This window comes from Sphaerodactylus townsendi, linkage group LG08 (genome assembly GCF_021028975.2).
Source record: "Sphaerodactylus townsendi isolate TG3544 linkage group LG08, MPM_Stown_v2.3, whole genome shotgun sequence".
NCBI lineage: Eukaryota > Metazoa > Chordata > Lepidosauria > Squamata > Sphaerodactylidae > Sphaerodactylus > Sphaerodactylus townsendi.
The window spans coordinates 9,565,850-9,578,616 of record NC_059432.1 but is presented as its reverse complement, the minus strand read 5'-3'; the positions used below and the strand labels follow the sequence as shown (position 1 = coordinate 9,578,616).

The following is a 12,767-nucleotide window of genomic DNA, read 5'->3' as shown; positions in this document are numbered from 1 at the left end:
CTTTTGAACATTTTGGCAAAATTTGGCTGTGTCGACTTTAAAAATAATGTTTAAAATTTACAATTCATTCAGAACAGCTGAAGAAGAGGTAAGAAGAGCATTTAAAGTAGTCATCAATTGTGATTTTAAACCCTGGTTTGTGTACTCTCACTGTGTTCATATTGTGAGCTGCCTTGATCCCCTGGAGTTGGGGGAGGCGCAATTGGAGTGCTTGCCCTGGGCGCCATTTTCTGTAGATCCTCCCCTGGCTCCAGCCCTCCCAGTGGCCCGCCTGTGTCCCACAAGGGCAAGTTTTGGGCTCCCTTCCTGACGCCTGTCTTTCCCGGAGGGCCTTTCGTGCCTGGCGCTCTGTTGCCATTCACCGGGCCTCTCCATCCTGCTGTTCTTAGGCTACCAAGCGGAGGCTGGGCGGTTCTTCTTCTTCATGCTGACGCTGGTGCTCTTGTCTTACACGGCCACCTCCATGGCCCTGGCTGTCTCTGCTGGGATGAACGTGGTAGCGATCGCTAACCTCCTCATCACCATTTGCTTCGTCTTCATGCTGGTAAGATCAGTGCGAGTCAATGCAGGGATGCCGACTCTGGTTTGGGAAATGTCTGAAGATGGTGCCTGGGGAGGGCAGAGACCTCAGCTGAGATGCAGCGGCACACAATCCTCTCCCCAGGTCTGCCCTTGTCTTCAGGGGAAATGATTCTGAAGTCTGGAGATCGGTTTTCATGCCATGAGAACCCCAGAGCTTGGCAACCCTATGAACCATGCTTGTTAACATGTGTGCATGAAACACTCGTCTGTGAATTCTGCCCTCTTCCACAGGACAAAGGCAAATGGCTACTGAAGGAGTGGTTCCCTTTTAGGCCAGAAACATCACCTTGAGGAATGAATTCACACATAGCTTTTCTCCCCCTTCCCCCCTAAAAAATTCCAGATCTTTTCGGGCTTGCTGGTGAATCTTCCCTCCGTGATGGGCTGGCTCAACTGGCTGAAGTACTTCAGCATTCCAAGATACGGCCTGACAGTAAATATGGCATCTATGTACACTTTCTATGGCCCTTTTTTGATTTCTTCAGTTTTGTAAATGAAATATCAGCTCTCTGGACAGTGTGGGGAGGAGAGGCGAAGAAACAGGCCTGTTGGTTTTGCCAGCCGCGTGCAGAGTGCCTTGATGGCTTGCTTTAGTGTCGCACGGTCCCCCCAGCCGCTCGGGCGGGGGAGGGTGTGTATGTGGGACCAGATCCAGGTTGGGGAACTCCTGGAGATTTGGGGATGGAGACTGGAAAGGACGGGGACTTCGGTGGGGTTCCTTGCCAGAGAGTCCACCCTCCAGAGCATCCCTTTTATCCAGGAGAACTGATCTCTGTGGTCTGGAGATGAGCTGGGGCTGAATGCCGGTGTCCCTCCTTTGGCCCAGCGGCCGCAGAGTCCATCCCATAAACTCCAAAGGAACTGATCTCTGAGGTCTGCAGATCAGTCATAATTCTGGGAGGACTCCAGGTCCTAACTAGAGGTTGGCAACCCTGTTTTGGCTTCATAGGCAAAAAGATATTGAAAAGCAACTTGTTAGAATGGAATATACAGTATTCCCAAAAGGAACTGTTGTGAGCTTACCTTATAATGGCATGCTTTCCAGAGATCAGGCATACAACAATTGCCCCAAAATCCAAACCTTTTGAGCTATTTAAATCAGGGCAGAAAGAATGAAAGCTAAGTTCAGCACTTCGCATTGTCTGTCTTCACTGTTTCATATCCTGCAGTCCACCTTGAGTCTCAGTGAGAAAGGTGGGCTATAAACAAAGCAAATAAATAAATAAAATAAATATGGTGAGCTTGCTGGGGGATTCTCCTCTCCCACCCTATTGTTGTTCCATTTTGGTCTCTGCTTTACTGCTTAGGCCCTTGAAGTGAACGAGTTCAGGGGGCTGAAATTCTGCAGCGATAAGCAGCTGAATGACAGTGAATCCACGCTGCTAAGCAGTTGTCCCCAGAATACCTCCCAGCCTCAGCAAATGTAAGTCCCAGCCTGTTACATTCTGAGCTTCATAAAGGATTGGTTCTTGCCTGCTTTATTTGGGATAGCTTATTGGTGCTGCTAAGAATGCATATCACTTTGTTCTTTGGAAAATTCCATTGAAGTAGAGAAGTCTACCAAGACAGGGTAAACAGAATAAATGCCCTATCAGAACAAAATTTATATTGGGGCCAAGAGAATGAAATTCTGACTTGGCAGCAACTGTGTCTTCCAGCTGTAACTGACTCAAATTTAACTTCAAAATGAATTTGCAAGACTTCCAATAAAGCAGAAGCATCAACAAATCAGATGTGTTCTCTCTCAGGAGTAAGAGGCTAAGTTGCCTCTCGCAAGGATGTAGGTAAGGGGGGTTCTTGGGTTCAACCCCCCATTACATGTCTGAAGCGCCGCCACCCACCCACCCACCCACCCCCGTTTGTGGGGGGGGTTTGTATTTTTAAGTGGTTTTTTTATGTATGGCCTGCAAGGGGCGCGATTTTTAGGCTAGCAGCACCAAAATTTCAGGGATTTGTTGGGAGACTCTCCTGATGATACTATCAAGGTTTGGTGAGGTTTGGTTCAGGGGGTCCAAAGTTATGGACTCCCAAAGGGTGTGCCCCCCATTGTTTCCAATGGGAGCTAATAGTAGATGGGGCCTACCCATTTGAGGGTTCATAACTTTGGCCTCCGTGAACCAAACTTCACCAAACCTGGCTGTTATCATCAGGAGAGTCTCCTACTGATACCAGCCAGATTTTGTGAAGTTTGGTCTAGGGGGTCCAAAGCTATGGACTCCCAAAGGCAATATCCCCATCCCCCATTGTTTCCAATAGGAGCTAATAGAAGATGGGGCTACACATTTGAGGGTCGATAACTTTGGACCCCATGAACCAAACTTCACCAAACTTGAGTGGTATCATCAGATGGTCTCCTCAAGATACCTTGAAAGTTTGGTGCTGCTAGCTTAACAATTGCACCCCTTACAGTAGGCACCCCCCACATTTCCCCAGATTCTCCTTTTAAATCCACCCCCTTCAGCATGGATTTAAAGGGAGAATCTGAGGTCCCCCGTTTAAACATTGAAAGTGATGCTGTTTAAGGGTGGGGAAGAATCAATGTTGTTTTAACTTGGGACCCCAGATTCTCCCTTTAAGGTAGATTTGAAAGGATAATCCGGCCTCCCTAGTTTAAACACTATTGAAAATGATGCTGTTTGGGGGTGGATTCCAGCATCACAGCGGCTGCCCATGAAAGGGGGGGCGCAAAACTCAGATTTTGCACCAGTCTCCATTTACCCTAGCTATGCCTCTGCCTGGAGGGGAGGGCAGAAGGGACTGCCGGCTGGGAGCCCAGCCGGTGGGGGGGCAGGGGAGTCTGCCGCCCCTGGCCTCAGAGAGCTGCTTTTATAAGCACTGAGGGCGGGGGCAGGGCTTGGGGAGGCATGGCCACACCCCAGGGGCGGGTGGAGGCATGGCCCCGTACCCGAACCCCCGCCATTAAAAATCTATACCTATGTCCCTGCTTCACAATGACCATTTCAGCAGTGCCCTTGGCTCAGTAAGCAAAGTTCGTATACGGGGCGGTTGGAAAGCTTATTTTGGTACTGATACGAGTTCTCACGTAGTTAATGTGTAACACTTAATATCTGCAAATTATTTTAACAGTTGCTTTGGTGAGCAATACCTCTGCGGCCAGGGCGTGGAGCCAAATGACTGGGCCATGTGGGAGAACATAGTGGCACTCCTCTGGATGACTGCAATCTTCCTCACGATAGCCTACATCAAACTCCGGTTCATGAGGAAGTTCACCTGACTCTCCTCCTTCAGCTGGCGTTCAATAAGTCATCCCTTCGCAGATCCAACTGACCCACTGTTTTCTCAGCCCCGCTGGCAGCCACTCGGACATTTAAACTCCCTTTTGAGGGTTGGTTTGTTTTTGGTAAAAGAATGATTTGACTAACAAGCCCTTGAACATGAAGCCCCACACTTTGTGTGTGCTTTCAGGATAGGCCCAATTTTTGTTAGGGATCTTGTTTGGATCTGTGGTTGTCAGGGCCCCTAGACTATTCAGGGAAAGCACTTCTGTTTTGGCAAAAGTCTTTATTCAGAAACAGTGGTTCAGATAAAAAACTGAAGGTAAACTGAAGGTAAAAAACCAGACGGTTAGTTTTCATAGACAGCGAGTCTGAAAATGGAGACAGTCAAGATGGGGGCCAGTACTTCTGTTCCAATGCCTCTAGGCAGCTATTAGTGTTGCTACTTGCTATATAACTAGTTTGCAAGATTTGGGTCCAGTAGCAGCTTAGAGACCAGCAAGAATTTTTGAGTATTGCCATGTACCAAGGCCTTCCCAATAAACAGACTCAGAATCAATATATTGCTTGGAGTTCAGACAAGATACACTTCAAGGATTTTTGCCAAAACTAAAATCTTTCTCACACAGCCTTCCCATGAATCCCACCTTGCAGCCCCTTCCTTTGCGCTGTTGCTAAGCAACCCCCTCCTCTCATCGTCCCATTGCCAGTTCCCAAGCCTGCAACTCTCCAAGGCCATGATCAGAGATAAGGACTCAGGGCACCTCTCCCTTGGTCAGCTGTTGCAGTTAGTCTGCACATTCCTGCATAGCAGCAGCCAGGATGCCACTATCTCCCGCCCTCCCCTGGAGACATGGCAAGACCAAGATATTGACAGATATAAGCTTCTGAGAGTCAAAGCTCCCTTTACCAGATATGAAATCTTTGACTCTCCAAAACTCATACCCAAAAAGTCTTGTTGATCCGTAAGCTGCTACTGGACTCACATCCAAATGTTCTACTGCAGACCAACACAACCCTCTGAAGCTGGAGGAGGGGACAGCTGTCAAGTAGCTGACCCTTTCATCAAGTGAAAAAAGGGGTGTTCCTGATTTGGAACCACCTTCCATCAGATTCTATGAATCACTAGCTTTCAATAAATGCTTTCTGCACAGAATTTCACCTTTTAATTTAATTGGCACGTAGGACAAGAATTCACCAGTAGGAATTAAATCAAGAGATCTGAACTTTATCTCAGTTTTAACAGTCATGGCAACAAACATTGCCTATAGCAATGTTACATGTTTATTTCTATCCGCAAGTAATATTCACATTTGATCATAGTAAGATATTTCCCAATCATCTGTAAACCTCAGGTATTGGGAATGTTTATTTTTATCATGGTTATTTTATTAGAAACTTATGTATGTGATTTTTTTTACAGCTATGAAAACACAACCATAAGGAAATCTCCTGTCCTAGAATTTGTCATTCCAAAGTGTGATAAAGATTGTTTTCTATAGACTTGTCTGGATTAAGATTTCTCTGCTGCTGATAGAAGCATAACCGTGTTTTCCTGAAAACAAGACAGGATCTTATATTAATTTTTGCTCCAAAAGATGCGTTAGGGCTTATTTTCAGGGGGTGCCTTATTTTTTCCCATGATTTTGCACCCCCCGCATGACCAGATCAGCTGTGCCGGGGAATCTGCAACTAGGGCTTATTTTTGGAGTAGGGCTTATATTTCAAGCATCCTCCAAAAATCCTGAAAAAATCATGGAAGGGGTCATTTTCTGGAAAACAGGGTTGCGAAATGACTTGGATTTTAAAACCTGTGTTCCGAACTCGGATAAGTCGCTCGGTCTTTATGGTTGTGAGAGACTGCATTCGTGGCAATGGTGTTGTAAGGCTGACTGTTCCAATGAAAAGTATGAAGTGGTCTAGAAGTGATATTTTCCCCTTAAAATTTACCTCACCTCTGAGCCCCCATTTGTGGAAAGCTGGTGAAAATGGGTTGCATCACAGTATGAAAAAAAGACTTCAGCGCTCAGGTTTAGAGACATTTTAGAGGTTTTCAGTAGCTGTTTCAGGTGTTTAATATGCATGCGCATGAAATGTGAGCATTCATATATGTTCTATCATTTGAAATTGTAATACAGAAGCTAATTGGTGATATTGAAAAGAACTGAGAGATGGTAGATAAATGGGAAACCCTGCAACCTGAGTACAGGTGAGGCATGTTCTGGCTAGGGCAGGAGGAGGAGGATGAAATTCAGGGGGATAGAAAATAATTTATACTTTTGAAAAATAGGGGAAAGGAGATGGAAGCAATGGGGAGGGAGTGAAAAAGATGGGAAAGGGAGAGCAGTAGAAATACAGGATTTCTGCTTACCGTGTTTCCCCGAATATAAGACAGTGTTTTATATTAATTTTTGCTCCCAAAGATGTGCTATGTCTTATTTTCAGGGGATGTCTTATTTTTCTGTGTTCTGTTCGTCGGGCATGCTTCCAAACAAAATCTTTGCTACGTCTTACTTTCGGGGGATGCCTTATATTTTGCACTTCAGCAAAACTCTACTATGTCTTATTTTCAGGGGATGTCTTATATTCGGGCATTGTGCTGTGTGGATTTTGTTATTTCCCTCATTTCTGTTGCTCTGTTTGAAATCCAGACTCCATTGAAATGTACCTTATTTTCTAATCCAGAACAACTTGTACAGATCAGTTGTTCCAAAATGCAGAAAAATCCATTATAATTAGGAATCAAGGAATAAAGTGAAGAGGCTTTATGCTCATTAAGAAAAGCAGCAAATTGTATTTATTGAATTTGAATACAGCCGCCAGGGCCTACCTAGGAGAGTCAAGGTAGGACTGTTTCCACATGGTGCTGAATATGTGCATTTGCAGCAGCAAGTGGCAATCTACATAGCAGTTTCTCTGAGCACTTTCATGAGCTTGGCTCCCTTTCAGCAAACTGCTTTTTGAGCTAAAAAAAACCCTTGATGTATCACTGTAGCAGTAAAAATAGATCTTAGATATTACTTATTCCCATCTTTATTTTAAAAGTCTAGGGCCCTTTTCTTTGCAGATATACGGGGGTAAATGCATCTTTGCAATGAAGAAAGCTAGAGAAATAATTACATAGATCATTATAATTTTATAGTACTATTATATAATTTTATAATATTACTTATAAAAAGCCTGGAAAACTCCTTTGCTAGCACTGGAATGTCATTCCAATGCCAGTCTCAGATTCTGTTCCCTGGGGCTGCCATTCCTGTGTGTGAGCTGTAATTCCAGTGCCAGAGCATAGATTCTGTTCCCTGGGGCTGCCATTCCAGTTTGGCACTCGTCAGGTGAGTCCCAGAGCACAGACTCTGTTAGCTGGGGATGATGTCATTCCAGCGTGGAACCTGCCATTTCAGGGCCAGAGCACAGGTTCCATTCCCAGGGGCTGTCAGTTCACCAAGAGAACATGGCAACTTCGTGTGGTAGATTCTGCACTGCACTCCACTGAAGCCAGTCCTCTCTCTGGACCCCCCTTCCTCCGGTTTCACCTTGAAAACCTCCAGGTATTTCCCAGTCTGGAGCAGGCAACCCTAGTTCTGCCCAATGTTTTAATAATAGCTATATCTTCAATGGTTTAATGAAGAAAGAGCAGGGGACACAAACACATAGCTGTCATAATTTCTCTGCATCTGGGATTGTAGAGAGTGATGTGTTGGAATGCTGAGCAATTAGAGGTTGAATCTGCAGTGCGTGGAGTTCTTGTAGTGTGAAATAGGCATTCAGAGAAAGAGATGGAAATTCAGGCTTGCTGGCACCTTGTCTTACTTGGGCAGGTTTGATATTAATCCAAATTGGCTATTATTTCTGGCAATGCTTGGGAGAAATACAAAGGCATGAGTAATAAAACATTATTCACAGTCGTAATAAAACATTTTGAAAGCATTTTAAGTCATATGACACTCAAAACACTTTTAAGTGTTGAAACAGTTGTTAAACATTTTGAAAGCATTTTGAAAATGTTATCAACATTTTTTATTTCTGCTGTGTGGCATGGCCCATTGTTGTTCAGATTTGTGAGTTGGGACATGTTCTATAATGTGATGGTGGCTTTGGCAAAAAATTGTTCTTTGGTTGTAGTGGGGGAGGGTGGCCTTTGATTGTGGTAGGGGAGGGTGGCTGCCCATTGGGGGGGGCGCAAAACTCAGATTTTGTCCTGGGCTCTGTTTTCCCTAGCTACGCCTCCGTCTTCTGCTGCACATTTGAAGAACAGAAGGAAGGAAACGGGGGGTTGGGGTGGGGGAAAAGGGGTAAAAGGAAACGGAGGATGTAAAACATAAGCAAGAAATGATCCAAAATATCAATTAAAATTTTTATTTAAAAAAAAAGGAAAGGACCAGGCTTGACCACAGAGGATGCCAGGAGGTGCTGTAGGCCAGGCTGCCATTGCAGGAGGTGTTAGGAGCCGCTTGTCACGATCATCCCATTTCTGGTTTGAAGCACAAAGTACAAAGGGTGAGAAAATACAACCACAGCAACGAAGTGGGGGGGGGGATGAGGAGAGAAAGGACCCCAAATCTTGGGCAGGAGACATGGTAGGATCAAAACTGGGCTGATCATGACACAGCAACAGAAACGAAGAGAAGCTTTCTAGTTTGACAGTGGCTGGCCTGCCCATGCCCAGCTCCAACGTGTGGCTGCACAGAGGCCCACTTGATGAACCACAGTGACAGGTAAGTGCAGCACTGTAGGTCTTGCCGGACCAACCTCCTTTCCCTCTTTGATGGAGTGAGGAGCTGACTGGATCCTAGGAAGGCTGTTGACGTTGTCAACCTTGATTTCAGTAAAGCTTTGAACCTGATCCCCCACAATATTCTGAATGGTGCATTGCAGATTAGACTGTAGGATAGTTAGGTGGATCAGGAAACGGGTTGGAGAGCCACACCCAAAGAGTCATGGTCAGTGGCATTTCCTCTGATGGGAGGGAGGTGTCCAGTGAAGGGCCACATGTCTGGGTTCCAGGCCCAGTACATTTTAATATTTTTATGAATGATCTGGATGAGGGAGTAGAGTGCTACTCATTAAACCTGCACATGACACCAAATTGGGAGGAGTAGTGAAGACAACTGAAGATAGAAGTAGAATGTAACGAGATCTGAACACTGGGAAAGTGGGCAGATGTTAACAAGTTGCAATTCGAGAAGGATAAATGCAGAGTTCTACATCTGGGTAACAAAAATGAAAAGTGTGCATATTGGATGATGAATACACTTCTGGGTTGGGTAACTGTGTGTCTGAAAAAGATCTTGGGTATGAGTGGACTGCAAGCTAAATATGAGCAGTCAGTGTGATACAGTGACAAAAAAGGCAAATTTGATCTTTGGGTGTATCAACAAAGGCATAACCACCAAGATGCCATAGTTCTGTTGTGCACTGCATTGGTCAGGCCACACCTTGAGTCCTGTGTACAGTTCTGGAGGCCTCATTTCAGAAAGCATTTGGAAAAAGTAGAGCAGGTGCGGAGCAACAAGGGTGATCAGGGGTCTGGAGACCAAACCCAACGATGAAAGGTTGAGGGACTTAGGAATGATATTCAGTATGGAAAAAAGGAGGTGGGGGAGGGGAACATGATTGCTTTCTGAAAGTGTTTAAGAGGCTGCCACTTAAAGGAGGGCAGGAAATTGTTCCTTTTGGCAGCAGAGGGGAGGGCTCACAATAATGGGTCCAAGTTATGGACCAAGTTATGGCCACATGCCATGTTGTCAATGATAAAAGATATTTTTTCAGAAATGGAAAGTTGTGAAGAAAGTTTAATACAAGCAAGTAGCGTACCTTTTAATTGACTTTGGCATGGAAATGTGGAAAGAAATGTTGTGAGTTTGTGTGGAAAGGTCATTCAGTGGACACTGGCTTTAAACTGAGTTATGTGGAGGAGGGAGACAGTATTCAAGCAGACAGGAGTCTATCAAGTGATAGTGATGATAGAGAGAACTGAGAAATAGTTCAAGAAGCCAACAGCAGGAGGGAAAAAAACTTAAAGAAGCAGCCAGAGGAAATCCACCACGGCCTTCGATGTCTCTGCACCAATACACAGAGCATGGGAAATAAACAAAATTAACTCGAACTCTTAACACAGCAAAACAAATATGATATTACTGAAACCTGGTGGGATAAGTCTCATGATTGGAACATAAGAATTGAAGAGTATAACCTGTTTCAGAGAAACAGATCAAATAGAAAAGGAAGAGGAGGAGCTTTTTATGTAAAAGATTATTACAGCTGTGAGCAGGTTCATGACTTAAATCCTGCAAGCAAGGTTGAGAGCATCTGGGTAATAATTAAGAGGGAGCGAAACAGCACTGATCTCATTGTGTGGGTCTATTATAGAGCCCCATGCCAGTCTGTAGAGATGGACGATACATTCTTGGAACAGATGACCAAACTTTCAGAAAGGAAAGAAGTAGTAGTAATGGGAGATTTTAATTATCTGGATATTGTTGGGAGTCAAACTCTTCCAGGACAATCAGGTCCAACAAATTGTCTTGCCTTGCAGACAATTTCATGGTCCAGAAGGTGGAAGAAGCAACAAGGGGAACTGCTCCTAACCGATAATGATGTTCTGATTAGTGAAGTGGTAGGATCCTTAGGTGGGGGTGATCATGTTCTCCTGGAGTTTGTTATTCAGCGGAAAGGGGATGCTAAGCGTAGTCATACACGCATTCTGGACTTTTGAAAGCAGATTTCATTAAGTTAGGAATCTACCTGGTGCGATCCTGTGGTCAAAAATACTATAAGAGAAGGGAATGCATGATGGGCTGGAAGTTTCTTGAAAGTGAAATCTTGAGGGCACAATTTCAATTCCAGTGAGGAGGGAAAACAGGAGATGTCTAAGGAAACCACGATGGCTGTCTAAAGAACTTTCAACTGAGCTAAGATTTTAAAAGGACATGTACAAGAAATTAAAAGGGGGGGAAATCACCGAAGAGGAATTCAAACAAATAACCAGGATGTGTAGGGAGAAAGTCAAAACGGCTAAAGCTCACAAGAGCTGAGGCTTGCCAGAGAGGTTAAAAACAAAACAAAAAAAGCTGTTTTGATTATGTTCATAGCAAAAGGAAGAAAAAAGGTAGGATAGAGTCACTGCAAGGAGAAGATGGCAAAATGCTAACAGGGGATGGAGAAAAGGCAGAACTACTCAACACTTCCTTTGCCTCAGTCTTTTCCCAAAAAGGAAACGGTGCTCATCCAGGGGGAAATGAAACAGAAGATGCAGTAGGAGAAATTCAGCACAGAATAAATAAAGAGCTAGTGCAGGAATATCTGGCTAATTTAAACTAATTTAAATCTCCAGGCACTGATGGACTACATCCCAGGGTATTAAAAGAACTGGCAGAAGTAGTCTCAGAACCACTTGCTATAATGTTTGAGAACTCCTGGAGAACAGGAGAAGTCCCAGAGGACTGGAGGAGGGCTAAAGTTATCCCCATCTTCAAAAAGGGGGGAAAGGAGGACCCTAATAATTACTATCCAGTCAGTCTGACATCAATACCACGGAAGATTCTGGAGCAGATTATTAAACAGACAGCCAGCACTGGGAATACTGACAAAAAGTCAGCGTGGTTTTCTGAAAACCAAGTCATGCCAGACCAGAGGCATAGCCACCAGGTGCAGGGTGGGGACCGGTGCACCAGGTGGAACCCTTGGGGTCATGTGGGGGTGGAAAATCACCCCCACACCCTTTGTCGGGATGGCCTGGATATTGGGGGCTGGGATCTCTGTCTGGTGTGAATTTGCTGTGTGAAACTATTTCGCTGTTGCTTTCTGTCTCCACTTATCTCTCCCGCTCTTAGTGAAGGCCAAATGCTTTGGTTCTTGGTAGTACCGCTGAGAAACTGTATGGTGGGCGGAGAAAGGGCTGTCTGGGTGCTTTATGATTGAGACATCTTGGCTGAGCCAAGCCAGAGACGTCTTGGACCGTGTACAGAACTTATCTGACCTACAATAAAGAAATCATTGTTCATTGCAACTGTTTCAATTGTTGGGCTCAAGGAGGTTCTGACACCCTTCCTCCTTCTCCCCTCCCCATCCATTTGCCTCTTGCTGTGACAGCAGGACAACTGAGGAAGAGGGAAGAGGAGTGTGTATCTTTTCCACATCGGACGCTTGTGAAACAAGGCAACAATTGGCAGATGATGCCTAACTTAAGTCTCTTTTCTGCAGCCGATAGCTTCCGCCCTTAACAAAAATGGCTACAGTAATAGCAAAAAACCCTAAATAGCTTCTGCCCTTAACAAAAATGACTACAGTGATAGCAAAAGAAAACCCTAAATCTTTTCTGCAACCGATAGCTTCCGCCCTTAACATGCCCTAAGTTCTGAAAATTGTGGAGGTAGGTTTTAAAAGAAAAGATTACCTCCTCCTCCTTTCAGTTTTGCAGAGGGTTCTGTCCCATGAGCGAGGGGGGTGGGCTGGAAAACTGGAAAAAGGGCTGGGAATTTCATGAAGCCAGCCGGGGGAGTGGGGAAGAGATTTAGCATTATAAAACTGCATCATGCAAACAGCACACAGGCAGCATAAACCTTGGAGATTCAGAATCTGAATTTACAAATTAACTTGAGCAATTGAACTTGCAAAGTTTTAATTACCATATATACTCGTGTATGTTGACTTTTTCAGCACATTTTTTATGCTGAAAAAACCTGACTTATATTCGGGTCTTATGCTCAAGCACATACGGGTCTTATGCTCAAGCACATATTCGGGTCTTATGCTCAAGCACATGCTGTATGTGCCATTAGGGGGAGCTAAAGAGTTCAGATTTTCCACATAAGGAAGGAAAGGCTCCATTTCCTCAGAATTAAGAGGCCTGTATTTCAGGTATGAGAATGTTTGTATTAATTGTTGAAAAGGAGATATTGTGTTTATACTGATTGACTATTAGTTTGTATTTTGGTTTCCTGTTAT

At 44.5% G+C, this 12,767-nt stretch overlaps 1 protein-coding gene across 1 annotated transcript in view; it reads left to right on the top strand.

Annotated features, from left to right (window-relative positions):
• Positions 1–5,319, top strand: part of LOC125438171 (broad substrate specificity ATP-binding cassette transporter ABCG2-like) — an 89,296-nt gene extending 83,977 nt beyond the window's left edge. The window contains exons 14-17 of the mRNA XM_048506410.1: positions 390–544; positions 926–1,015; positions 1,890–2,005; positions 3,670–5,319. Coding sequence (XP_048362367.1) covers positions 390–544; positions 926–1,015; positions 1,890–2,005; positions 3,670–3,817 — 509 coding nt within the window. The 3' untranslated portion in view covers positions 3,818–5,319. The remainder of the gene's footprint in view (positions 1–389; positions 545–925; positions 1,016–1,889; positions 2,006–3,669) is intronic.
• The last annotated feature ends 7,448 nt before the right edge of the window (positions 5,320–12,767 follow it).